The 20,541-nt window shown below is 48.7% G+C and overlaps 1 protein-coding gene across 2 annotated transcripts in view; it reads left to right on the forward strand.

Moving 5' to 3' along the window:
* Positions 1–20,541, forward strand: part of KIAA1671 — a 254,234-nt gene that overhangs the window by 61,861 nt on the left and 171,832 nt on the right. The window contains exons 2-3 of one of the 2 annotated variants that reach the window (XM_015149947.3): positions 14,482–14,671; positions 16,834–18,426. In XM_015149947.3, coding sequence (XP_015005433.3) covers positions 16,889–18,426 — 1,538 coding nt within the window. In that variant the 5' untranslated portion in view covers positions 14,482–14,671; positions 16,834–16,888. The remainder of the gene's footprint in view (positions 1–14,481; positions 14,672–16,833; positions 18,427–20,541) is intronic. The other variant, XM_028827933.2, reaches the window with a different exon arrangement.

Genomic DNA, 20,541 nt, shown 5'->3' on the forward strand with positions numbered 1-20,541 from the left:
AGGTGGCTACCTCCCACCTCTCAGGATCTCAGTCCTGCCCCACTCGGTCTATCCTGTGCCAGGCACTGAGTAGGTTCTGGGAAGGAGAACTGAGAGTGGAGGGGTGTATCCTCTGGGTAGAGTGGGATGGGGTTGGATGGTTGATGTAAATTGTGTTAGGGAGAGAGTCTCAAGCTTTTTTCCTGTGCAAGGCAATTTAATCAAGTCAATTGCCCTGGAGGGTTGGAAGTCATGTTGGCCCAGGAAATCAGCATAGGCTTCCTGGAAGAGGCCTCATTTAAGCTGCTGTAAAAGGATGGGTGGGAATCAGGCAAATGGACATTGTGTTGGGAGTAAAGGGCTGTCTGTGAAGAAGGAATAGCATGAAAAAGATACTCAAGTCGTTGTATTTATTTGAGAATGTGAGACTGGTCGGGGTCTGCCGTATTGACTAGGTTGATTGTTTTTTTTGGGGAGTTCGGGGAGAATTGAATACCTTGCCCAAGGCAATGGACACTGGGAGCCATTGATGATTTTAGAGCTGGGGAGTGATCAAACCTTCCCAGGATATGGAGCTTTGCACATAGGCAGCACTTGGACCAGTGTAAACTTATTCTTTCAGAAATCTATTTGTACTTGAAGGGAACTATCTCTTTATATTTCCTGCAATGCAATATGCACATCTCAGTCTCCCTAAGGAGAGAGCGTGTTAGGCTTAGATTTTTCTGAGTCAAGCATTGTGCTGCTGTGTTTTATGTTGAATTGAGCTTTGGGGTTGAGTTTCCTCTGCTGTGAACACCAGTTCCGGGGCTGGGTCTTCCTTCCTGCCCCCTCTTCCTACACCAGGCTGTACACACACAGCCGCTGGGCTGGTCCCAGACTCACTTGTCTCTGTGAACTGTTCCAATTGCCCTTGGAAACCTTGTAGTCAAGCTTACGATGATCCTGCCATAAAGCAGAGCCAGTAAAGCTCCGAGTGAGGGCAAGGCCCTGGTTTATTGCTCATTAGACATCTTTATTGGGTCTGCCCCAGGGGAGGGATTAAGAACCCTGACCTCCGAAGCTTTGAATTGAGTCACCATGGGAGGTGTTTTCCTTACGTGTGATTCTGCATATATCCAGAGTTCCAGAAGAAACATGTACCCTTTGAACCAAATAGCCCAATTCTAGGCAAAATTTCACTTGAGAAATTAATTGTATATGGGTGTTCATTGCAATGTTGGTTGTAAGGTTCACTGATTGGCACGCTGACCATTAAAGATCCAATAGTGGGGGATAGGTTATCTAATATTCATATAATGGAATACGATGAAAGCTGTAGAAACTTTTGTATAGGGTGTATACTATTGTCCTGAAAGATGGTCATGACCATAGTTTGAAATGAAATAATAACAACAAAAAACAAGCTTCTAAATAGGATGCATGATCGGATTCCATTTTAATTTTGAACACGAGTTCCTGTTTTTATTGGAAATGTCAACGTTGTTGTACATCAGAATGGTGGGATTTAGGAATATTTTATTTTTATTTTTTGAGACAGGGTCTTACTCTGTCATCCATGCTGGAGTGCAATGGTGCAGTCATAGCTCACTGCAGCTTCAAATTCATGGGCTCAAGCAATTCTCCACCTCAGCCTCCCAAAGTGCTGGGACTACAAGCATACACCACCATACCCAGTAAATTATTTTATCTTTCTTTCATAACGAATCTTGCTATGTTGACCAGGCTGATTTCTAACTCCTGGCCTCAAGCTATCCTCCTGCGTTAGCCTCCCAAAGTGTTGGGATCACAGGTGTGAGCCACCACACCTGGCTGGATTTACAATTATTAAAAGCACTTTTGCTTGTGTGTGTTGAATTTTTCTGTCGTTATCATGTGGAACGCCTAAAGACGTCTAGTGGAGGGCTCAAATGAGGCTCAGCCAGAATACTGTAAGAGCTTTGGGTATTTGAAAGAGGACATCCCACCCTTGGGGGAAGTCCAGTCTCTCAGGAGACTAAGATCTCCCCAGTCTAAAGCAGGGGTCAGCAAATTTTGTCTGTAAAGAGCTATAGTAAGTATTTTAGGTTTTGTGGACCATATGGCCTCTGTGACAACTAGTCAAGTCTGTCACTAAGATAGAGCCATAGATAAAAGGCTCTTGAAGGAAGCCACAGGTAGTCTGGGCAACATGGCGAAAGCCCTTCTCTACAAAAAATTTAAAAAATTAGCAGGTCATGGTGGTGCATGCCTGTAGTCCCAACTAGTTAGGATGCTGAGGTGGGAAGATTGCTTGAGCCCAGGAGATTGAGGCTGCAGTGAGCTGAGATCGTGCCTGGGACACAAAGTAAGACCTTGTCTCTTACAATTTTTTTATTTTTATTTTTTTTATCTATGGCAGCAGCCATAGATACATAGATAATATGTAAATAAATGACTGTGGCTGTGTTCCAATAAAACTTTATTTGCAAAAGCAGGCAGTGGGCTAGTTTGGCCTGTGGACTATAGTTTGCCAATTTTGGATTCAGAGAAAAACAACGGGGTGGGGGGAGCGGTGGGGGAAGGAACAGAAGCTTAATTAATGGTTTCAGTGAGTGGTCAGCCAGTCCAAAAATAGCACCAATTGTAGGAAGGAACAAGCCAATGAAAACTGAAACGGCACAGGAAGGAACAAGTCAAGAAAATTGAAAAGGCGGATGTTTAAGCAGAGGGGTAAAGATAAGTTGTAACATTCTTTCTCCACATCGGCAGCTGCACTTGGACAAGACAAGGGGCCTGGGGTGAGGCAGTTTGGATTATGCTTTAGAGGGTCTAAAAGGCAAATCAGCATATTAAAGGCTCTGAAAAGTCCTGCTGGACAGACACCTTTTTACCATTGTTGAACCCAGCGTTTCCCACAGTCTTGTAATATACCACAGAATGCTTTTGTGGGTGTGAGTGTGCCCTACCCACATCCCATGGTCCAGGGGAAGTTTGAGGAAAGCCATCTCAAGCTGTTCCCCTGGATCCCACAGTCAGAAACGCCAGATGCGCCGAACTCTAATGATGGAATTTACACAGGAGTCAAGACTTGTCTAATTATGGCAATTCTTACAGAAACAGTACACACTCCGTACGAAAATGAGCTCTGCTACTCCTGTCATTGCAAAGGAAGAATTTGATTTCACCCCCTCAAAAATTTTTTATTGAGCACTGACTTTTTAAGGAATCACAGGGATTCTTTTTTTTTTGAGACGGAATCTTGCCCTTGTTGCCCAGGCTGGAGTGCAGTGGCGCGATCTCAGCTCACTGCAACCACCACCTCCCGGGCTCAAGCGATTCTCCTGCCTCAGCCTCCCAAGTAGCTGGGATTACAGGCGTGCGCCACCAAGCCCGGATAATTTTTGCAGTTTTAGTACAGATGTGGTTTTATCATATTGGCCAGGATGGTCTCGATCTCCTTACCTCATGATCCGCCCGCCTTGGCCTCCCAGAGTGCTGGGATTACAGGCGTGAGCCACTGTGCCCAGCCAAGAATCACAGGGGCTTCCTTAAAAGAGACTAAGAACACACATCTCACAATCCAGAAGGTTGTTCTCTGTCAGGGGAATGTATCAGTTGCAGAGAGAAGTGGAAAACACAGAACTGATGAGTCTTGGGGTTGAGCCAAATCAGAATCACAGAATCTTAAAAAGGATAGGAAATTGGCCGGGTATGGTGGCTCATGCCTGTAATCCCAGCACTTTGGGAGGCCCAGGTGGGCGGATCACCAGGTCAGGAGATAGAGATCATCCTGGCTAACATAGTGAAACCCCCATCTCTACTAAAACTACAAAAAAATTAGCCGGGCGTGGCAGCAGGCGCCTGCAGTCCCAGCTACTCGGGAGGCTGAAGTAAGAGAATGGTGTGAACCCAGGAGGCAGAGCTTGCAGGGGGCCGAGATCGCGCCACTGCACTCCAGCCTGGGTGACAGAGTGAGACTCCGTCTCAAAAAAAAAAAAGAGGCAGGAAATTTAGCAAGCCTTCTTCAACCTCTTGTATCTGAGGCCCAGACTAAGGCAGCGGCTTGCCCAAAGTCGTCACTGCAGGTTCATAGAGGAGGTGGGACAAAAACTAGGGTGAAGGACACAGATTCCTTTTTTTTTTTTTGAAACGGAGTCTCTCTCTGTCACCCAGGCTGGAGTGCAGTGGCATGATCTTGGCTCACTGCAAGCTCCGCCTCCCGGGTTCACGCCATTCTCCTGCCTCAGCCTCCCGAGTATCTGGGACTGCAGGCGCCCACCACCACACCTGGCTAGTATTTTGTATTTTGTTTAGTAGAGACTGGGTTTCACCGTGTTAGCCAGGATGGTCTTGATCTCCTGACCTCGTGATCCGCCCACCTCGTCCTCCCAGAGTGCTGGGATTACAGGTGTGAGCCACTGCGCCTGGCCGGATTCCATTTTTACAAAATATCCAGAAATGGCAAATCCGTGGAGACAGAAAGTAGATTAGTGGTTGCCAGGGGCTGGGGGAGAGGGGAATGGGGAGTGACTGCTAAGTGAGTATGGGATTTCCTTGGGGTGATGCAGATGTTTTGGAACTGCAGAGGGGTGATGGTTGTGATGCACTATAGGCCAGCCCCAGAATAGGGGCTTATCCTGGGGAGGGTTCTTAGATTTATCCAGGAAGGAATTCAAGTGAGCCAGTGGTGTTAAACAGCATAAACAGCAACTGTTATTGAAGCAGCAGTGTACAGCAGCCACAGAGGTGCTGCCCCTTGCAGAGCAGAATTGGCCTGTAGGCCGTGTGCCCAGAGTAGCAGCTCACAGGCAGTTCTGCAGTCACACTGATACCCACTTTTAGTTATATGCAAATTAAGGGATGGTTTATGCAGAACTTTATTTTTTTTATTTTTTTTTTTTTGAGACGGAGTCTCGCTCTGTCGCCCAGGCTGGAGTGCAGTGGCGCGATCTCGGCTCACTGCAAGCTCCGCCTCCCGGGTTCACGCCATTCTCCGGCCTCAGCCTCCGAGTAGCTGGGACTACAGGCGCCCGCCACCACGCCCGGCTAGTTTTTTGTATTTTTAGTAGAGATGGGGTTTCACCGTGGTCTCGATCTCCTGACCTTGTGATCCGCCCACCTCGGCCTCCCAAAGTGCTGGGATTACAGGCGTGAGCCACCGCGCCCGGCGGTTTATGCAGAACTTTATAGAAAAGGTTGGTAACTTCTGGGTTGTCAGGTTGTTGCCCTAGAAAGGGGTGGTAACAACTGGTCATGGTGCGATGGCTCATGCTTGTAATCCCAGCACTTTGGGAGGCCGAGGCGGTGGATCACCTGAGGTCAAGAGTTCAAGACCAGCCTGGCCAACATGGTGAAACCCTGTCTCTACTAAAAATACAAAAATTAGCTGGGTGTTTTGGTGTGCACCTGCAGTCCCAACTATCCAGGAGGCTGAGGCAGAAGAATCACTGGAACCCAGGAGGCAGAGGCTGCAGTGAGCCGAGATTGCGCCACTGCACTCCAGCCTGGGCCACAGAGCAAGACTCTGTCTCAAAAAGAAAAGTGGGGTGGTAACTTCTGGATGTTGCCATGGCACTGGTAGACTGACAATGGCACACTGGTGGGCAGGTCTTACAGGGAGGTACTTCTGCCCTGACCTGTTTTAGCTAGTCCTCAATTTGGTCTGGTGTCTGAGCCCCGCTTGCAGAGTTGAGTCCCACCTCCTACCTCAGTTGCATGATATAAATGTACTAAACGCTGCTGCACTGTGAACTTAAAATGGTTGCAATAGTAAATTTTATGTTATGTGAGTTTTACCCCAATTTTTCAAAAAGTAGGATGATTGAATAATTTTTTGCCCAAACCTAGACATCTTTTTTTTTTTTTTTTGAGATGGAGTCTCGCTCTGTTGTCCAGGCTGGAATGCAGTGGCGCGATCTCGGCTCACTGCAAGCTCCACCTCCCAGGTTCACGCCATTCTCCTGCCTCAGCCTCCCGAATAGCTGGGACTACAGGCGCCCGCCACCTTGCCCGGCTAGTTTTTTTGTATTTTTTAGTAGAGTCGCGGTTTCACCGTGTTCGCCAGGATGGTCTCGATCTCCTGACCTTGTGAACCGCCTGCCTCGTCCTCCCAAAGTGCTGAGATTACAGGCGTGAGCCACTGCGCCTGGCCAACCTGGACATCTTAGAGAGTAAAAGGGGCCTATCCCAGGTAAACCAGAAGGTGGGATCGCCCTGACTAAAACCGTCTTGTTCTGGCTCATAAGCCAGGGCTTCTTACTCCTGGATGCAACCTGGACTCAAGTTAACAGAAGTGTCTTCAGTGTAACTAAAGTGTTACATTCTGCCCCATCCGGGCACCTCCCATTTTTAGAAAGTTGAACCTCTCCACAGTCCTGCTTTCCCCCACAGAGGGTAAAGGAATAGCGCTCAGGCTCTAACGACCATGTTTATCCCATGCTTTTGGGCCTTTGAATATGCGTTTCCTCTGCTGACACCAGCCTCCTCCTCTGCTTGGCTGACTTCTCTCAGTCTCAGTTGGGATACCTTCTCTTCTAGCAAAGCTTCCCTGACCACTGTTTGGGCTTGTATAACCCCCATGTCTGTCCCATCAGGATACCTCCCAAATTTCAGTGTTTCCTGTCCTCCTCCCCTACTAGAGTGTGTCACCATTGTGATTAGGAACGTTCCCACCGCATTCCCTGCCCAGACAAGTAGACCATGAGAGCTTTTAATAGAGATTCGCCTGAAGGACATGGGCCCCCGTGAGCTGGGTCACGTGGTAATTAGAGTTTCAGCATTTGTTTCCCGTTATATTTGTTTTTTAGTTGTTTGTAGGTTTTTGCTTTTTTTTTAATTGCAGTAAAATATACATCACATGAAGTTTACCATTTTAACCATCTTTAAGTGTACAGTTTGGTGGTATTAAGTACATTCACATTGTTGTGTGACCATCATCACCATCCATCTCTAGAACTTTTTCATCTTCTCATTTTGAAAAACTGCATCCATTAAACAATAACTCCCCATTCCCCAGCCCCTGGCAACCACCATTGTACTTTCTGTCTTTATGAATTTGCCTATTCTAAACACCTCATATAAATGAAATTATACATACAGTATTTGTCCTTACATGTGTGCTTATTTCAGTTAGCATAATGTCTAAAAGGATCATCCACATTGTAGCATATTGTAGCATTTCCTTCCTTTTGAAGACTGAATAATATTCCATTGTATGGATAGACTACATTTTGTTTATCCATCCATTGATGGACATTTAATTGTTTACACCTTTTGGTTTATTATGAATAATGCTGCTTCAAACATTGGTGTACAAATGTCTGCTTTCAATTTTAGGGGGTATACTCTTAGGAGTAGAATTTCAAGATTCTGTGTTTAATTTTTTGAGGAACTCCCATACTGATTTCCACAGTGGATGTGCCATTTTATATTCACAACACCAGCAAGATATAAGGTTCCAATGTCTTCACATCCTCTCCAATAGTAGTTGTGTGTGTGTGTTTTTAATTAATAGCCACTCTCATAAGGTATAAGGTTCCAGTGTCTTCACATCCTCTCCAATAGTTGTGTGTGTGTGTGTGTGTGTGTGTGTGTGTTTATTAAGTAATAGCCACTCTCATAAGGTATGAGGTTCCAGTGTTTTCACATCCTCTCCAGTAGTTGTTTTGTGTGTGTGTGTGTGTGTGTGTGTGTGTGTGTGTGTGTTTAATTAATAGCCACTCTCATGGGTGGGAAGTGCCTTTTACATTTGAACACCATAACAAGCAGTTGTTTTAGTTAAGCCCATGTGGATTTTGGTAGAAATCTGATAGGAAGGCAGGGTGGGATCCACAATTCCAGCCACCCACGGGCAAGTCGCAGCACTCCTCCAACCTCAGTTTACTCATCTGTAGAATGGAAGTTGTAATAGGACCTGCCTCTGGGTTGGTAAAGTGATGAAATGAAATAATCCTTGTAAAGCATTTAGTGTAGTGTCTGGCGCATGGTGTGAGCTTAATACACGATAGTTATTTTTATGCTTTGCTTCTGAAAGTGGGCAGGAGATAGTCTTAGCACCTCTACCTTTCAAATCGATGATGGAAAGACAGCTCAGAGGAAAACCTCTGGTATTGAGATGTAAAAAAAGCAGCTGTTTGCACAAACAACATTCACGGGCATAAAAAGGAATTTAAAAATTTACCAACAAGTCCAACCCAGGTCTCCAGCATGTTTTTTTTTTTTTTTTTTCCATTTGTGCCTGTCCTCTTCCAGACATCCGTCATTTGTATAAACAACCTTTGCTATTGTCATGGCCTTGAATACAAAACATATCCTTTTTGCTTCCCCTACCAATTATCCTAAGTGCTTCCACTTCCCTGTGCATACCCCCTTACCTTTGGCTGAGATATGTTCTTTCAAAGTTGCCCTATTATAGCTAAGGCAACCATCTTTTCTGATTCCAAACTCAAGACTTGTTGTGTGATGGGATTTTTGCGCAGGCTGGGAATTGGAGGTCTGCTCTTCCTGCTGACACGTTGCAGCTTTTGTAACATTTCAAATGTTTATGAGTCCTGGGTTGTTTCAACTAGGTGTAATTGCCAGGGGTATATCCTTGCTGTGTTTGGTTAGATAACACTGCAAAGGACATCTTTGTGCATATAACTTTTCTTTTGGATTACTTCCAGAGAATACATTTTTAGAAGTCTGATTACTGAGTTGAAAAGAAGTGTTTTGCCGGGGTGAGGGGAAAATATTTGATTTGGAGTCAGAAGGCCTGAATTCCAACCCCACCTCTACCCCTCACTAGCAGTGGGAATTTGAACTGGCTGTTTCTGGACCATATTTTTTTTCTCATCTGTAAGAATGGTGGTAATTAATAATTTGAACAGCACAACTTGTTGAGAAGATGAATGAGAGAAGGCACAAGATGCACAGAGTCACTTAGCATGGTGCCTGACTCTTGACGTGGGTCTCAAAAATGTTAGTTGAAAGTGAATATTGCCGAATTGCTTTTACAATTTACATTATCGCAGGACCAGATAAGGAAATCCATTTTCCCACACTCACGTCTACATTGAGTATTACTGTTTTCTTCTCTTAGGTGTTTTTTGCACACTGGCTTAATGCCTCCTATGGTTCAGACTCCAGATACAGCCATGAACAGGACCCAGGACCCTTCTTGCTAGGAGCTCACCATTTAGTGGAGGAAACAGAGGTAGTCACCAGGTATTCCTCAGTGCTGGGCGAGGGGGAAGCAGGAAGTGAGATATTGCAGCACAGAGGAGCACCTGAATAAGACCCACTCATGGAGCGTTAGAGAAGGCTTCCTGGAGGAGGTGGCATTGAGATTAAGCTAGGTAGTGAGGTAAGGGCAGTGCAGAGGCATGAAGGCGAGAAAGTGTACACTGTGTTTTGTGGCCTGTCTGGGGTTCATTGTGCTGAAGTATGTGGGTGTATGTGACAGACAGACAGATGGGGTGGTGTCAGTCATTAGAATGAAACTGGGGAGACGAAGAGGATCTGGATCCTGTCTGGCCTTTATTCAGAGGGCAGCAAGGAGACACGGGGGTGTTGAGCAGGGGAACGACATCCTGGCGCTTGCATGTTGGAGACACCCCTGGCTACTGCTAGGTGAATGGATAGGAGGAGGCCACAGCTGAGGCAGGATTGTCAGTGAGGAGGCTGATTTTATTTTATTTTATTTTATTTTATTTTATTTTATTTTTTTGTTTTGAGACGGAGTCTCGCTCTGTCACCCAGGCTGGAGTGCAGTGGCTGGATCTCAGCTCACTGCAAGCTCCGCCTCCCGGGTTCACGCCATTCTCCTGCCTCAGCTTCCCGAGTAGCTGGGACTACAGGCGCCCGCCACCTCGCCCGGCTAGTTTTTTTGTATTTTTTTAGTAGAGACGGGGTTTCACCGTGTTAGCCAGGATAGTCTCGATCTCCTGACCTCGTGATCCGCCCGTCTCGGCCTCCCAAAGTGCTGGGATTACAGGCTTGAGCCACCGCGCCCGGCCAACTATTTTATTTTTAAGACGGGGTCTGGCTTTGTTACCCAGGCCGGAGTGCTGTGATGTGATCTTGGCTCACTGTAACCTCAGCCTCCCAGGCTCAGACAATCCTTAGCCTCCTGAGTAGCTGGGACTACAGGCACGCACCACCACACCTGGCTAATTTTTGTATTTTTCAGTAGAGATGGGTTTTTGCCATGTTGCCCAGGCTGGTCTCCTTGGCTCAAGTGATCCTCCCACCTCGGCCTCCTAAAGTGCTGGGATTATAGGCATGAGCCATTGCGCCTGGCCAGAGGCTGATTTTAAATATCCCTTCTCTGTGAAACCTTCCCTGGCTAGACCTTCTCACATTCCCTCTTTTTTTGTCACTTATGTAACATTCTGGAGCTTGTCCTTACCTTGTTTTTTTTTTGTTTTTTGTTTTTGTCCTTTTTCTCATCTTCGTGAATCACCATTCCATGGGAGCAGGGTTTTTTATTTGTTTTGTTCACTGCTGTGTCCCCAGCGCCTGGCCCAGAGCCTGGTACGTAGATGCTTGATAACTGTGTGAAGGAAGGAAGGAAGGGAGGGAGGGAGGGAGGGAGGGCGGGCCACAGTCATGGGGACAGAGACAAGAGGATGTACATACTCCAGTGATACTTGACATTTTGACCGGGCCCTTTCTGGAGGACAGACCTCCTGTGCACAGCAGCCCTTCTCTGGGAGGACATCAGCGTGCACTTTGCCAATGCGTTCCTGGCTCTTTTCGTGGCTCACTGCACAGGATGGATTTGCAGATTTGGGGGCTAAGGTCACATTCTGGAAGATGCTGGAAGGTGTCAGGACCAGCCCACGCCCCTCGCCACATGGTGGCATTCCCAGGAAGTGGCAGCCAGAGACTGAATAAATGACTGATAAGCTCTCTGATCGAATTTTAGGGCGTAATTATGAAAGATCTTAAACAGCTGTTAGAATGAATCAACGCCTCTGAATCTGGGAGAAAAGCTGCCAAACTGTTTGGTTTTGAATGGAAGTGCTTTTCTTCCCTTCTCTCTTGTGAATCGCTCAGATTTCCCCAGGAGGCTTCAAGCTCCATGGCTGCGTCCTCAGCATCAAGCATAGAACCTGGCGCTTAGGAGGGAGGCAGTGAGAGTTGGCGGAAGTAGGGTCAGAAGGCTGGACAAATGAATGCTTTCGAATGACTCCTGTTGAATTTCAGCACCTGTTGCTCTTGGGTGACTCCCTTCTCAGACAAATGATTTTTTTCCTGCACGAAATGGCAGAAGATGGGAATTTTGCACTTTGCAAATTAAGCTTGGGGAGATCAAGCTTGTGGACTTGGCAGGTTCAGCAACAGTAGAGAAACACTCATTGCTAGTCCACTTCCTGGGGTCAGACTGATGTCCCCTCTCTCACACTCCTACCACAGCCTCCTGACCTCCCCAGATGGATGCCTTGTTTTCCATCTGTTCAACGTGCTGCCCTCCATGATAATTTACATACATATGAAACTAGAGGTGGCTCAGACTTGGTTTCCCTTCTTTCTCTGGGGAGGTCTTGTTGACTTGGCTTTGGTCATAATGCTCAGCTAATATACTGTTTAAAAAAAGAGGCAGGGTGGCCGGGTGTGGTGGCTCACGTCTCTAATCCCAGCACTTAGGAGGCCGAGGCAGGTGGATCACGAGGTCAGGAGATCAAGACCATCTTGGCTAACATAGTGAAACCCTGTCTCTACTAAAAATACAAAAAATTAGCCAGGTGTGGTGGTGTGCACCTGTAATCCCAGCTACTGGGGAAGCTGAGGCAGGAGAATCGTTTGAACCTGGGAGGCGGAGGTTGCAGTGAGCCGAGATCACGCCATTGCCCTCTAGCCTGGGTGACACACCGAGACTCTGTCTGTAAATAAATAGCCAGGTGTGGTGATGGATGCCTGTAATCCCAGCTTCTCAGAGGCTAAGGCACGAGAATCACTTGAACCTGGAAGGCGGACTTTGCAGTGAGCCAAGATTGTACCACTGGACTCCAGCCTGGGCTACAAAGTGAGACTCTGTCTAAAAAAATAAATAAATAAATAAATAATAAATAATAGTGAACATGTCCACCCCAAGAATAAATAGCATCTAGCCTCTTTGTGAGTGGGCTTCACAAATGTTTTCGAAGAGGCTAACATCTCTTAAATCAAGTGTAACATATGCGATTTAAAAGAAAGCTTTAAAGCATACAGTTAAATTGGTTTCCTTGTATTTTACAGCAGGTTAAATGAAAGCCTGAGAATCATGGGTTTCTAGATTTGGCTAGGACTTTAAAATATTACGGAGCCATCTACTATGGTGGTTTAAAAACTCCTTTTACTAGGCTGGGCATGGTGGCTCAATCCCAGCACTTTGGAAGGCCGAGGCAGGAGGATCATGAAGTCAGGATTTCAAGACCAGCCTGGCCAACATAGTGAAACCCTGTCTGTACTAAAACTACAAAAATTAGCCAGGTGTGGTGGCATGCGCCTGTAGTCCCAGCTACTCAGGAGGCTGAGGGGAGAGAATTGCTTGAACCTGGGAGCCAGAGGTTGCAGTAAGCTGAGACCACGCCATTGCACTCCAGCCTGGGTGGCAGAGTGAGACTCCATTTCAAAAAGAAAAACAGGCTGGGCCCGGTGGCTCACACCTGTAATCCCAGCACTTTGGGAGGCCGAGGTGGGTGGATCACGAGGTCAGGAGATTGAGACCATCCTGGCTAACACGGTGAAACCCCGTCTCTACTAAATATACAAAAAATTAGCCGGGCGAGGTGGCGGGCGCCTGTAGTCCCAGCTACTCGGGAGGCTGAGGCAGGAGAATGGCATGAACCCGGGCGGCAGAGCTTACAGTGAGCTGAGATCACGCCACTGCTCTCCAGCCTGGGCAACAGAGCAAGACTCCGTCTCAAAAAAAAAGCAAAAATAAAAACCCAACCAAACAAACAAAAAGCAAATCCCAAATAACTCCTTTTACTTTTCTTTGTTCATTGATTTATTAATTCATTCACTGACTCATTTGTGCAACTGTATTTACATACCAGGCATCTGCTAGGCATTTGCAATGGTAACTTGAGAGGCAGTTCAAGACACATAGCAGATGATGGGTCACAGAGGCACTGTCTGGTGTAGAGGAGTGTGGACCAAGGGACTTACTTTATCTTATCCTTCCCCTTTTGTTTCCATGCAGTATAGTCACTGAGGTGGGTTCAAGGTTCCCAAAGTGGGGTGACATTTGTGTACCATTGATCCTAATTCAGCAAATGGTTGCTCTTGGTGACTCTTTTCCCAGGAAAATCCATGCAGAGAAGCATTCATTCCACATTTGGGCAGGTGAGCTGGCGTGACAGTGTGAGGTTAATGTGGATGCAGCAGGTGCCTGCCCTCAGGGTGGAGCTCCTCTGTGTGACTCAGTGAAACTGATAGAGGTCTCTGGGTGAGGGTTGGTGGACTGAGCCTCTGGCTTGTGAAACTGATAGGGGTCTCTGGGTGAGGGTTGGTGGACTGAGCCTCTGGCTGAACGCTTCACGGCTCTTTGGTTCTGTCATTCAGTAGCCACAGCCACAGCTAGAGTAACTCACCTTATGTCCCAGATTGTTTAGAGTCATTTGGCATGAGAATCATGGTACCTGGACGGACTTATTTAGCATCTTAGAGAGTGGGCAGCAGGGGCAGAAGAATAATTCTTCATTCATTTACCTAGTAACTCAACAATGATTTATTTCTCTATTCAATAATCAGGTACCTGGTACTTTTATGTGCCAGGCTGCTGTGCTAGCCACTAGGGATTTGGGGTGTCCTCTGGGGGACTTACCATTGAATGGGAGAAGCTGATGTGAAGGATGACGTCCTATTAAATGCAACAGTGCAGCTATGCTGAGTCCTGCCAAGCCTCTGAGTGTATGTGGTGCTCTGTGAACAGGTAGCAGGGGGTTGCACCGGCTTGAAGGGAGACAGAGATGTGTGAACTGTGGTCTGAGGGGTGGACTTGTGTCTATGTATGAGCAAGACAGGTGTCCCAGAGAACAGGCATAGCATGTGCAAAGGCCCCGAGGAGGCATTTGGAGGGCTTCAAAGAGGTACAATGTCCAAACACTGCTGATGAGCAGAAGCAGGTACCAAGTAACTCAGCACCTTGAATGCTCAGCAGCTACCTCCTTTAAGTCAAGCGAGTTGTCCAGAACCACCAGTTCCAATTCTAGGCAATCAATCCTCCTATTTGCCCCCACATCCCGCATTTAAAAATTGACATTTGTTACCCAGTTGTAATTGCTGTGTGTGTATGTGTGTGTTTCTTACAGAAGACTGTGAGTTGCATGGTTGCCGGGGATATTTCATGCTCATCTTTGTACACACCGTAGGTGCTCAATAAACGTATCAGAGGACAGGGAAGATTGTTATTGAGCACGTACTGTGGGCTCAGCACTATTTATGCACACGTACATATAAGGCTACAAAATCGAAAAGCCAAAAGGAGCATACGTTTTACAAGCTGGAGTAGATGCCAGCGGATGCATTTGGAGCTTTTGAAAGCTTTTGTGCCGTCTGTTCCCATACTGCCAGAACTCCGGAACTGAGGCTGTCATCCTGTGTCTCCGTAGACCTGCTGAAACTCAGCCTGCTGGGACGAGTCTGCTTTCCCCCCTCCTGTTTCTACCATGGAAGTGTGTGGACAGCCCCATTCACGATGACATGTGACACCACTGGCTTTCCCCGGCAGTCACACCCCCTGACCCAGGGCCTGCCAGCTTCGGTAAGTGGGGCCCATGCTTGACCGAAGCTTGAGGGAGTGTCCAGGGACGTGGAGAGCGCCTGTGGGTTCTGCCAGAAAATTTTCTCTCTGTCCTTTGAATCCTGTCATTGTTCCGTGTCTCATGTACTGGCTATTACGTATGTATCCCCGATCAGGGTTTCCAGAGGTCACAGGGGCTGGCCCTAAAGGCCAATGGCCCTGATTCTGGGTGGGATTCTGGAGCCTTAGAACTCTGGTGGGGATCTTTGTGGATGGAAATTTTCCAATTCTCAGATCCTTCATATCTGTCCCTCCGTTCTACCTCTAACCGTGTCTAGACAGTGTTCTCCAGTTTGGGGAGATGGAATCTGTTAGCACCATCGAGCGTGTAAGGAAGAGAAAATATCAAAATCTGTCTGCCTTTCTTTCCTGGAGGCTGCTGAGTGAGTCAGAGCCGGGGGAGCAGTGTGGGGCCCCAAGGAAGGGAAGTGGAGAGGCTTGTATTTAACTAAAATACCTTCTACTTTTTTAGTCCATCTAGGTGGGGGCTGGCTGGGGGCAGTTTCACAGGGAAGAAAACACTGGCATGAAGAGAGCCTGAGGGATCGAGAGCAGCAACTTACCTGGCACTTTTTAAGACCAGAAAGGAATAAAAAATAATTTTTAAAAAGACAGAGCTGAGGCCGGGCCTGGTGGCTCACACCTGTAATCCCAGCACTTTGGGAGGCCGAGGTGGGCAGATCACCTGAGGTCAGGAGTTTGAGACCAACCTGACCAACATGGAGAAACCCTATCTCTACTAAAAGTACAAAATTAACTGGGGGTGGTGGCGCATGCCTGTAATCCCAGCTACTTAGGAGGCTGAGGCAGGAGAATGGCTGGAACCTGGGAAGAGGAGGTTGCTGTGTTGCACCATTGCACTCCAGCCTAGGCAACAAGAGTGCAACTTGGTCTCCAAAAAAAAAAAAAAAAATACAGAGCTAAGTGGGTAGTGGACTTGAGGTTAGGTTTCAGCTGGGTGACTGTAGGCAAGTCTGGTGACCTCTCTGGGCCCTTTCCCTTCATCTCCATGAGGGAGATAATGATGATGCCTTCATTCCTGCCTTTCGGGGTTGCTGGAGGATTAATGAGAGAGGAAGGCCCCTGCTTTGAGAAAACAGATCTCATAGCAGCGTGAACAAGAGGCTTATGCCCCAAGCTGCTACAAAATGGGGTCTCCTAATTGTACCCACTAAATAGGGTTGTGAGGAGGATGAGATTTATAAAACACAAGAAGCATGTCACACAGCTCGAGATCTTACTCACGGGAAGCCCTCACAGTTGGACGTTTCTCTTTTTATTAAGAATATGAAGGCAGTCAGCATAAAATGTGTGTTCAACAGAAAAGAACCACAAGCAAACAAATAACAAAAGCAGGTTGAGTGAGAAAAATGAGAATGGCTTCTTTTTATGGCATCTGGAAGGGTGGGAGAGGGGAAAGAAAAGGAACAAAGGGACGATTGGGTGGGGTTGGTGCCTAGGGCATGGGTTCCAAGGTCACTAACCAGCTTTATGCTCCCAGGCACCCCTGAGCTGAGAGCTGCGTTGCTGTGTGACCTGCAGCAGGTCACTTGCCTTCTCTGTGCTAGGTGCTTAGCATACACTTGTGATTAGGATCACCTGGGATGTGGGCAGGCTCTGCAGTGGGAAAACAGGGTAACAGGAGTGAGGGAATGTGAGGACGCCTCCACTGAGGCCTATTCAGGGAGGAGCATGTGTGGTGTGAGTTTGGTGTCAAACCTGGTTTTAAATCCTGGCTTCGCGTCTTGCTTCCTGGGTGACTCCAGACCAGTTAGTTGGCCTCTCTGAGCTGGTTTCCTTATCTGTATAGCAGAGATCACTGCTGTTTGCCGTAAGTGCTGGCCTCTAGATGAGCTGAGTCGGGAAAACCCTCCAGCGAGTGTTGATGCTTTTTCTACACCCTTAGAGCTGGAACGAACTTCAGGGATGGACGTTTAGTCCACTCCCCTTGTCCAGAGCTCAGAGACTGGGAGAGGCAGGTCCAAGCCTGCCTGGTGAGGTCAGCGGAGGGCTGTCGTAACAGAATCTGGGGCTTAGGACTCTGTCCCATTTCTCTAAACCATTCTGCTTCAACCCAGACGCTGACTGTTTTCCAAACTTACTTTTTTGTTTGTTTTGTTTAGCAATTGCTTCTCCATTCTCGATGTTCCTAACCCCCATGGGTCCACAACCATAACCATGGCCACGCGGGTCGAGGTGGGCTCCATAACGCCTTTGACGGCCGTGCCAGGCCTGGGTGAGATTGGCAAGGAGGAGACCCTGACGAGGACCTACTTCCTCCAGGCCGGCGAAGCCTCTGGGGCTCCTCCAGCCCGGATCTTGGAAGCAAAGAGCCCCCTGCGGAGTCCGGCCCGCTTACTCCCTCTGCCAAGGCTCGCCCCCAAACCCTTCTCGAAGGAGCAGGACGTGAAATCTCCTGTCCCATCTCTGCGGCCCATTTCAACTGGACCTTCTTCCTCTGGGGGGCTCTCTGAGGAGCCAGCAGCAAAGGATCTGGACAAGAGGATGCCTGGCTTGGTGGGGCAGGAGGTGGGCAGTGGGGAGGGCCCGAGGATGGGCTCGCCCCTCTTCAACAAGGCTGTGTTCCCGCGGCCCAGCCCCAACACCATGATTCTCTTCGAAACCACCAAAAGCGGCCCCACTGTGGGGAAGGCGGTCCGTGAGGGGGCCGAGGAGGCCAAGCCGGGTGTGTCTGGCTCCCGGCCTGAGGTGGCCGCCAAGCCCACCCTGCTCACCCGAAAGCCTGCGGGGACCCTTCCCCGGTCAGGCCCCCTGTCTCAGGACACAAAGTCACCTGTACCCCAAGAGGAGGCAGGCCAAGACCAGCCTCCTTTAAAGGCCAGCAGTGTGGAGGACACGGCACGCCCTGTTGTGGAGCCCAGGCCTCGCCTGAAGAGGAGGCCCGTGTCTGCCATTTTCACGGAGTCCATTCAGCCTCAGAAGCCAGGCCCTGGTGCAGCGGCCACCGTGGGCAAAGTGCCCCCCACCCCTCCCGAGAAGACGTGGGTCAGGAAGCCCAGGCCCTTGTCCATGGACCTCACGGCCCGGTTCGAGAACAAAGAGGCCTTGCTGAGGAAGGTGGCCGATGAAGGAAGTGGAGCCCCAGCAGGGGACATGGCTGGGCTAGAGAGGCCCAGAGCAGCGTCCAAGATGGACAGGGAGTGTTTGGTCAAGGCGGAGGCTCCTCTTCATGATCCTGATTGGGACTTCCTAGAGGTGGCCAAGAAAATCCGTGAACAGAAGGAGAAGATGCTTTCGAAGCCAGAGACGGGCAGCCCCAGAGCCCTGGGGGGCTCAGCCAGGGTCACCCCCAGCAATGACCAGAGTCCCCGGGAAGAAAGGGCCAAGCTGGACCCAGAGCCAGAGAAGGCTGCTGAGTCCCCCTCGCCCAGGCTGGGAAGGGGCCTAGAACTTGCTGAGGTTAAGAGCAGAGTGGCGGACGGGGAGGCCCTGGCAGGGGGAGAGTGGGCCTCTAGGAGGAGCGTTAGGAAGTGCATCAACCTGTTTCGGGAGGACAGCACCTTGGCCTTGGCAGTGGGGTCTGAACCCCGCCTGGCCACCCCCGCGTCCCCACTGGTGGCACCAGAGCCGGAGAAAGGGGTTGTCAGCGTCCAGGAGCGGATCAGAGGCTGGACTGCCGAGAGCTCCGAGGCCAAGCCCGAGGTCAGGAGGAGGACGTTCCAGGCTCGGCCACTGTCGGCGGATTTGACCAAATTGTAAGTAGGCACATCCTACGCCCCTCCCTCAGCCACCCACCCACAGGCCCTGAGGAAAAGGGAACCAGGCTCCGTGCTGGGCACCTGTTGCCCCCCTCAGTTTACCCATAGCCCAAGAGGAGGTCGTGGCAGGGTCCATTTCTCAGATGAGGAAGGTGTGGCACGGAGAGGCAGTGCAGCTTCCCTCTGGGTATGGCCAGCCGGGGGGCCTGGAGCTGTTTTCATGGCTTTTCTCAGCTTCAGGTGTGCTGTGTGATTGAACTGGCTGGTGTGTGCCCATTTCACGGAGGCAGGGCAGAAGGGTGAAATACTATGAGGAGGTGGGAGCTGGATGGCATTCCGGCTGAGCCTGTCTCCATAGCTAAGCCTTTCTTCCCTGAAGGCAGAGAGAGAACACTTCAGACTGGGCCTAAGCCTCTATGAGTGGCCCAGAAAATAAACTCAGAGGAGTCAAGGTAACTTGGGCAAGTCAGTTGGTTAATACTGATATTCTAAGTCAGTTGGTTAATACTGATACTCTTTTTTTTTGAGATGGAGTCTTGCTCTGTTGCCCAGGTTGGAGTGCAGTGGTGTGACCTCCACTCGCTGCAGCCTCTGCCTCCCGGGTTCAAGCAGTTCTTCTGCCGCAGACTCCCGAGTAGCTGGTATTACAGGTGCCCGCCACCACGCCCAGCTAATTTTTGTATTTTTAGTAGAGATGGGGTTTTACCAGGTAGGCCAGGCTGGTCTCAAACTCCTGACCTGAGGTGATCCGCCCACCTCGGCCTCCCAAAGTGCTGGGATTACAGGCGTGAGCCACTGTGCCCGGCCTAATACTGATATTCTAAGTCAGTTTGTTAATACTGATCTTCTGAGTCATTTGGTTAATAATGATATTCTAAGTCAGTTGGTTAATACCAATATACTAAGTCAGTTGGCTAATAATGATATTCTACATCAGTTGGTTAATAATGATATTCTAAATAGTCGGTTGGTTAATACCGATATTCTACATCAGTTGGTTAATATCGATATTCTAAGTCAGTTGGTTAATAATTATATTCTAAGTCAGTTGGTTAATAATGATATTCTAGGCTGGGTGCGGTGGCTCATGCCTGTAATCCCAGCACTTTAGGAGGCCGAGGTGGGTGGGTCATGAGGTCAGGAGTTTGAGACCAGCCTGGCCAACATGGTGAAACTCCATCTCTACTAAAAATACAAAAATTAGCTGGGCATGGTGGCACACATCTGTAATCCCAGCTACTCAGGAGGCTAAGGCAGGAGAATCGCTTGAACCTGGGAGGCAGAGGATGCAGTGAGCCGGGATCACACCACTCCAGCCTGGACAACAGAGCAAGACACCATCACACACACAAAAAAAGAAAGATATTCTAAGTCAGTTGGTTAATAATGACATTCTAAACTTGGCCCACTTCCCACAAGTGGCCACAACAGAGAGATGCCACTGGGCATGATCGACTGGCTCTTAATGGCATGCATGCCACTGACATACTTTGTCCAGGGTGGAGCTTGCAAAGGCAGGATCTCTGGGCAGACTGCCCTCCCTGCCCTGGGAACCAGGACAGCCAGCCAAGCCAAAGCTAGACCACTGGCTCTCAGTGCTTTAGAATAACCCAGAAAAAATACCAGTGCCTGGGCCCCACCCCTAGAGATTCTGATTCACTTGATTTGGGGAGGGTCTCATATTTTGGTAGTTTTTATTTTATTTTTTATTTTTATTTATTTATTTATTTTTGAGATGGAGTTGCTCTGTCGCCCAGGCTGGAGTGCAATGTCACGATCTCAGCTCACTGCAACCTCTGCCTCCCGGGTTCAAGCAATTCTCCTGCCTCAGCCTCCCGAGTAGCTGGGATTACAGGGGCAGGCCACCACACCCAGCTAATTTTTGTATTTTTAGTAGAGACGGGGTTTCACCATGTTAGGCTGTTCTCGAACTCCTGACCTTGTGATCCACCTGCCTTGGCCTCCCAAAGTGCTGCGATTACAGGGGTGAGCCACCGCGCCCGGCCCACATTTTGGTAGTTTTTAAAAGCTTCCAAGTCGATCTTATGTGCAGCCAGGCCTGACGACCCCTGAGTTAAGATATCAGAGAAGGACACCTATGCCAGGGTCCTA

This window comes from Macaca mulatta, chromosome 10 (assembly GCF_049350105.2).
Source record: "Macaca mulatta isolate MMU2019108-1 chromosome 10, T2T-MMU8v2.0, whole genome shotgun sequence".
NCBI classification, from domain to species: domain Eukaryota; kingdom Metazoa; phylum Chordata; class Mammalia; order Primates; family Cercopithecidae; genus Macaca; species Macaca mulatta.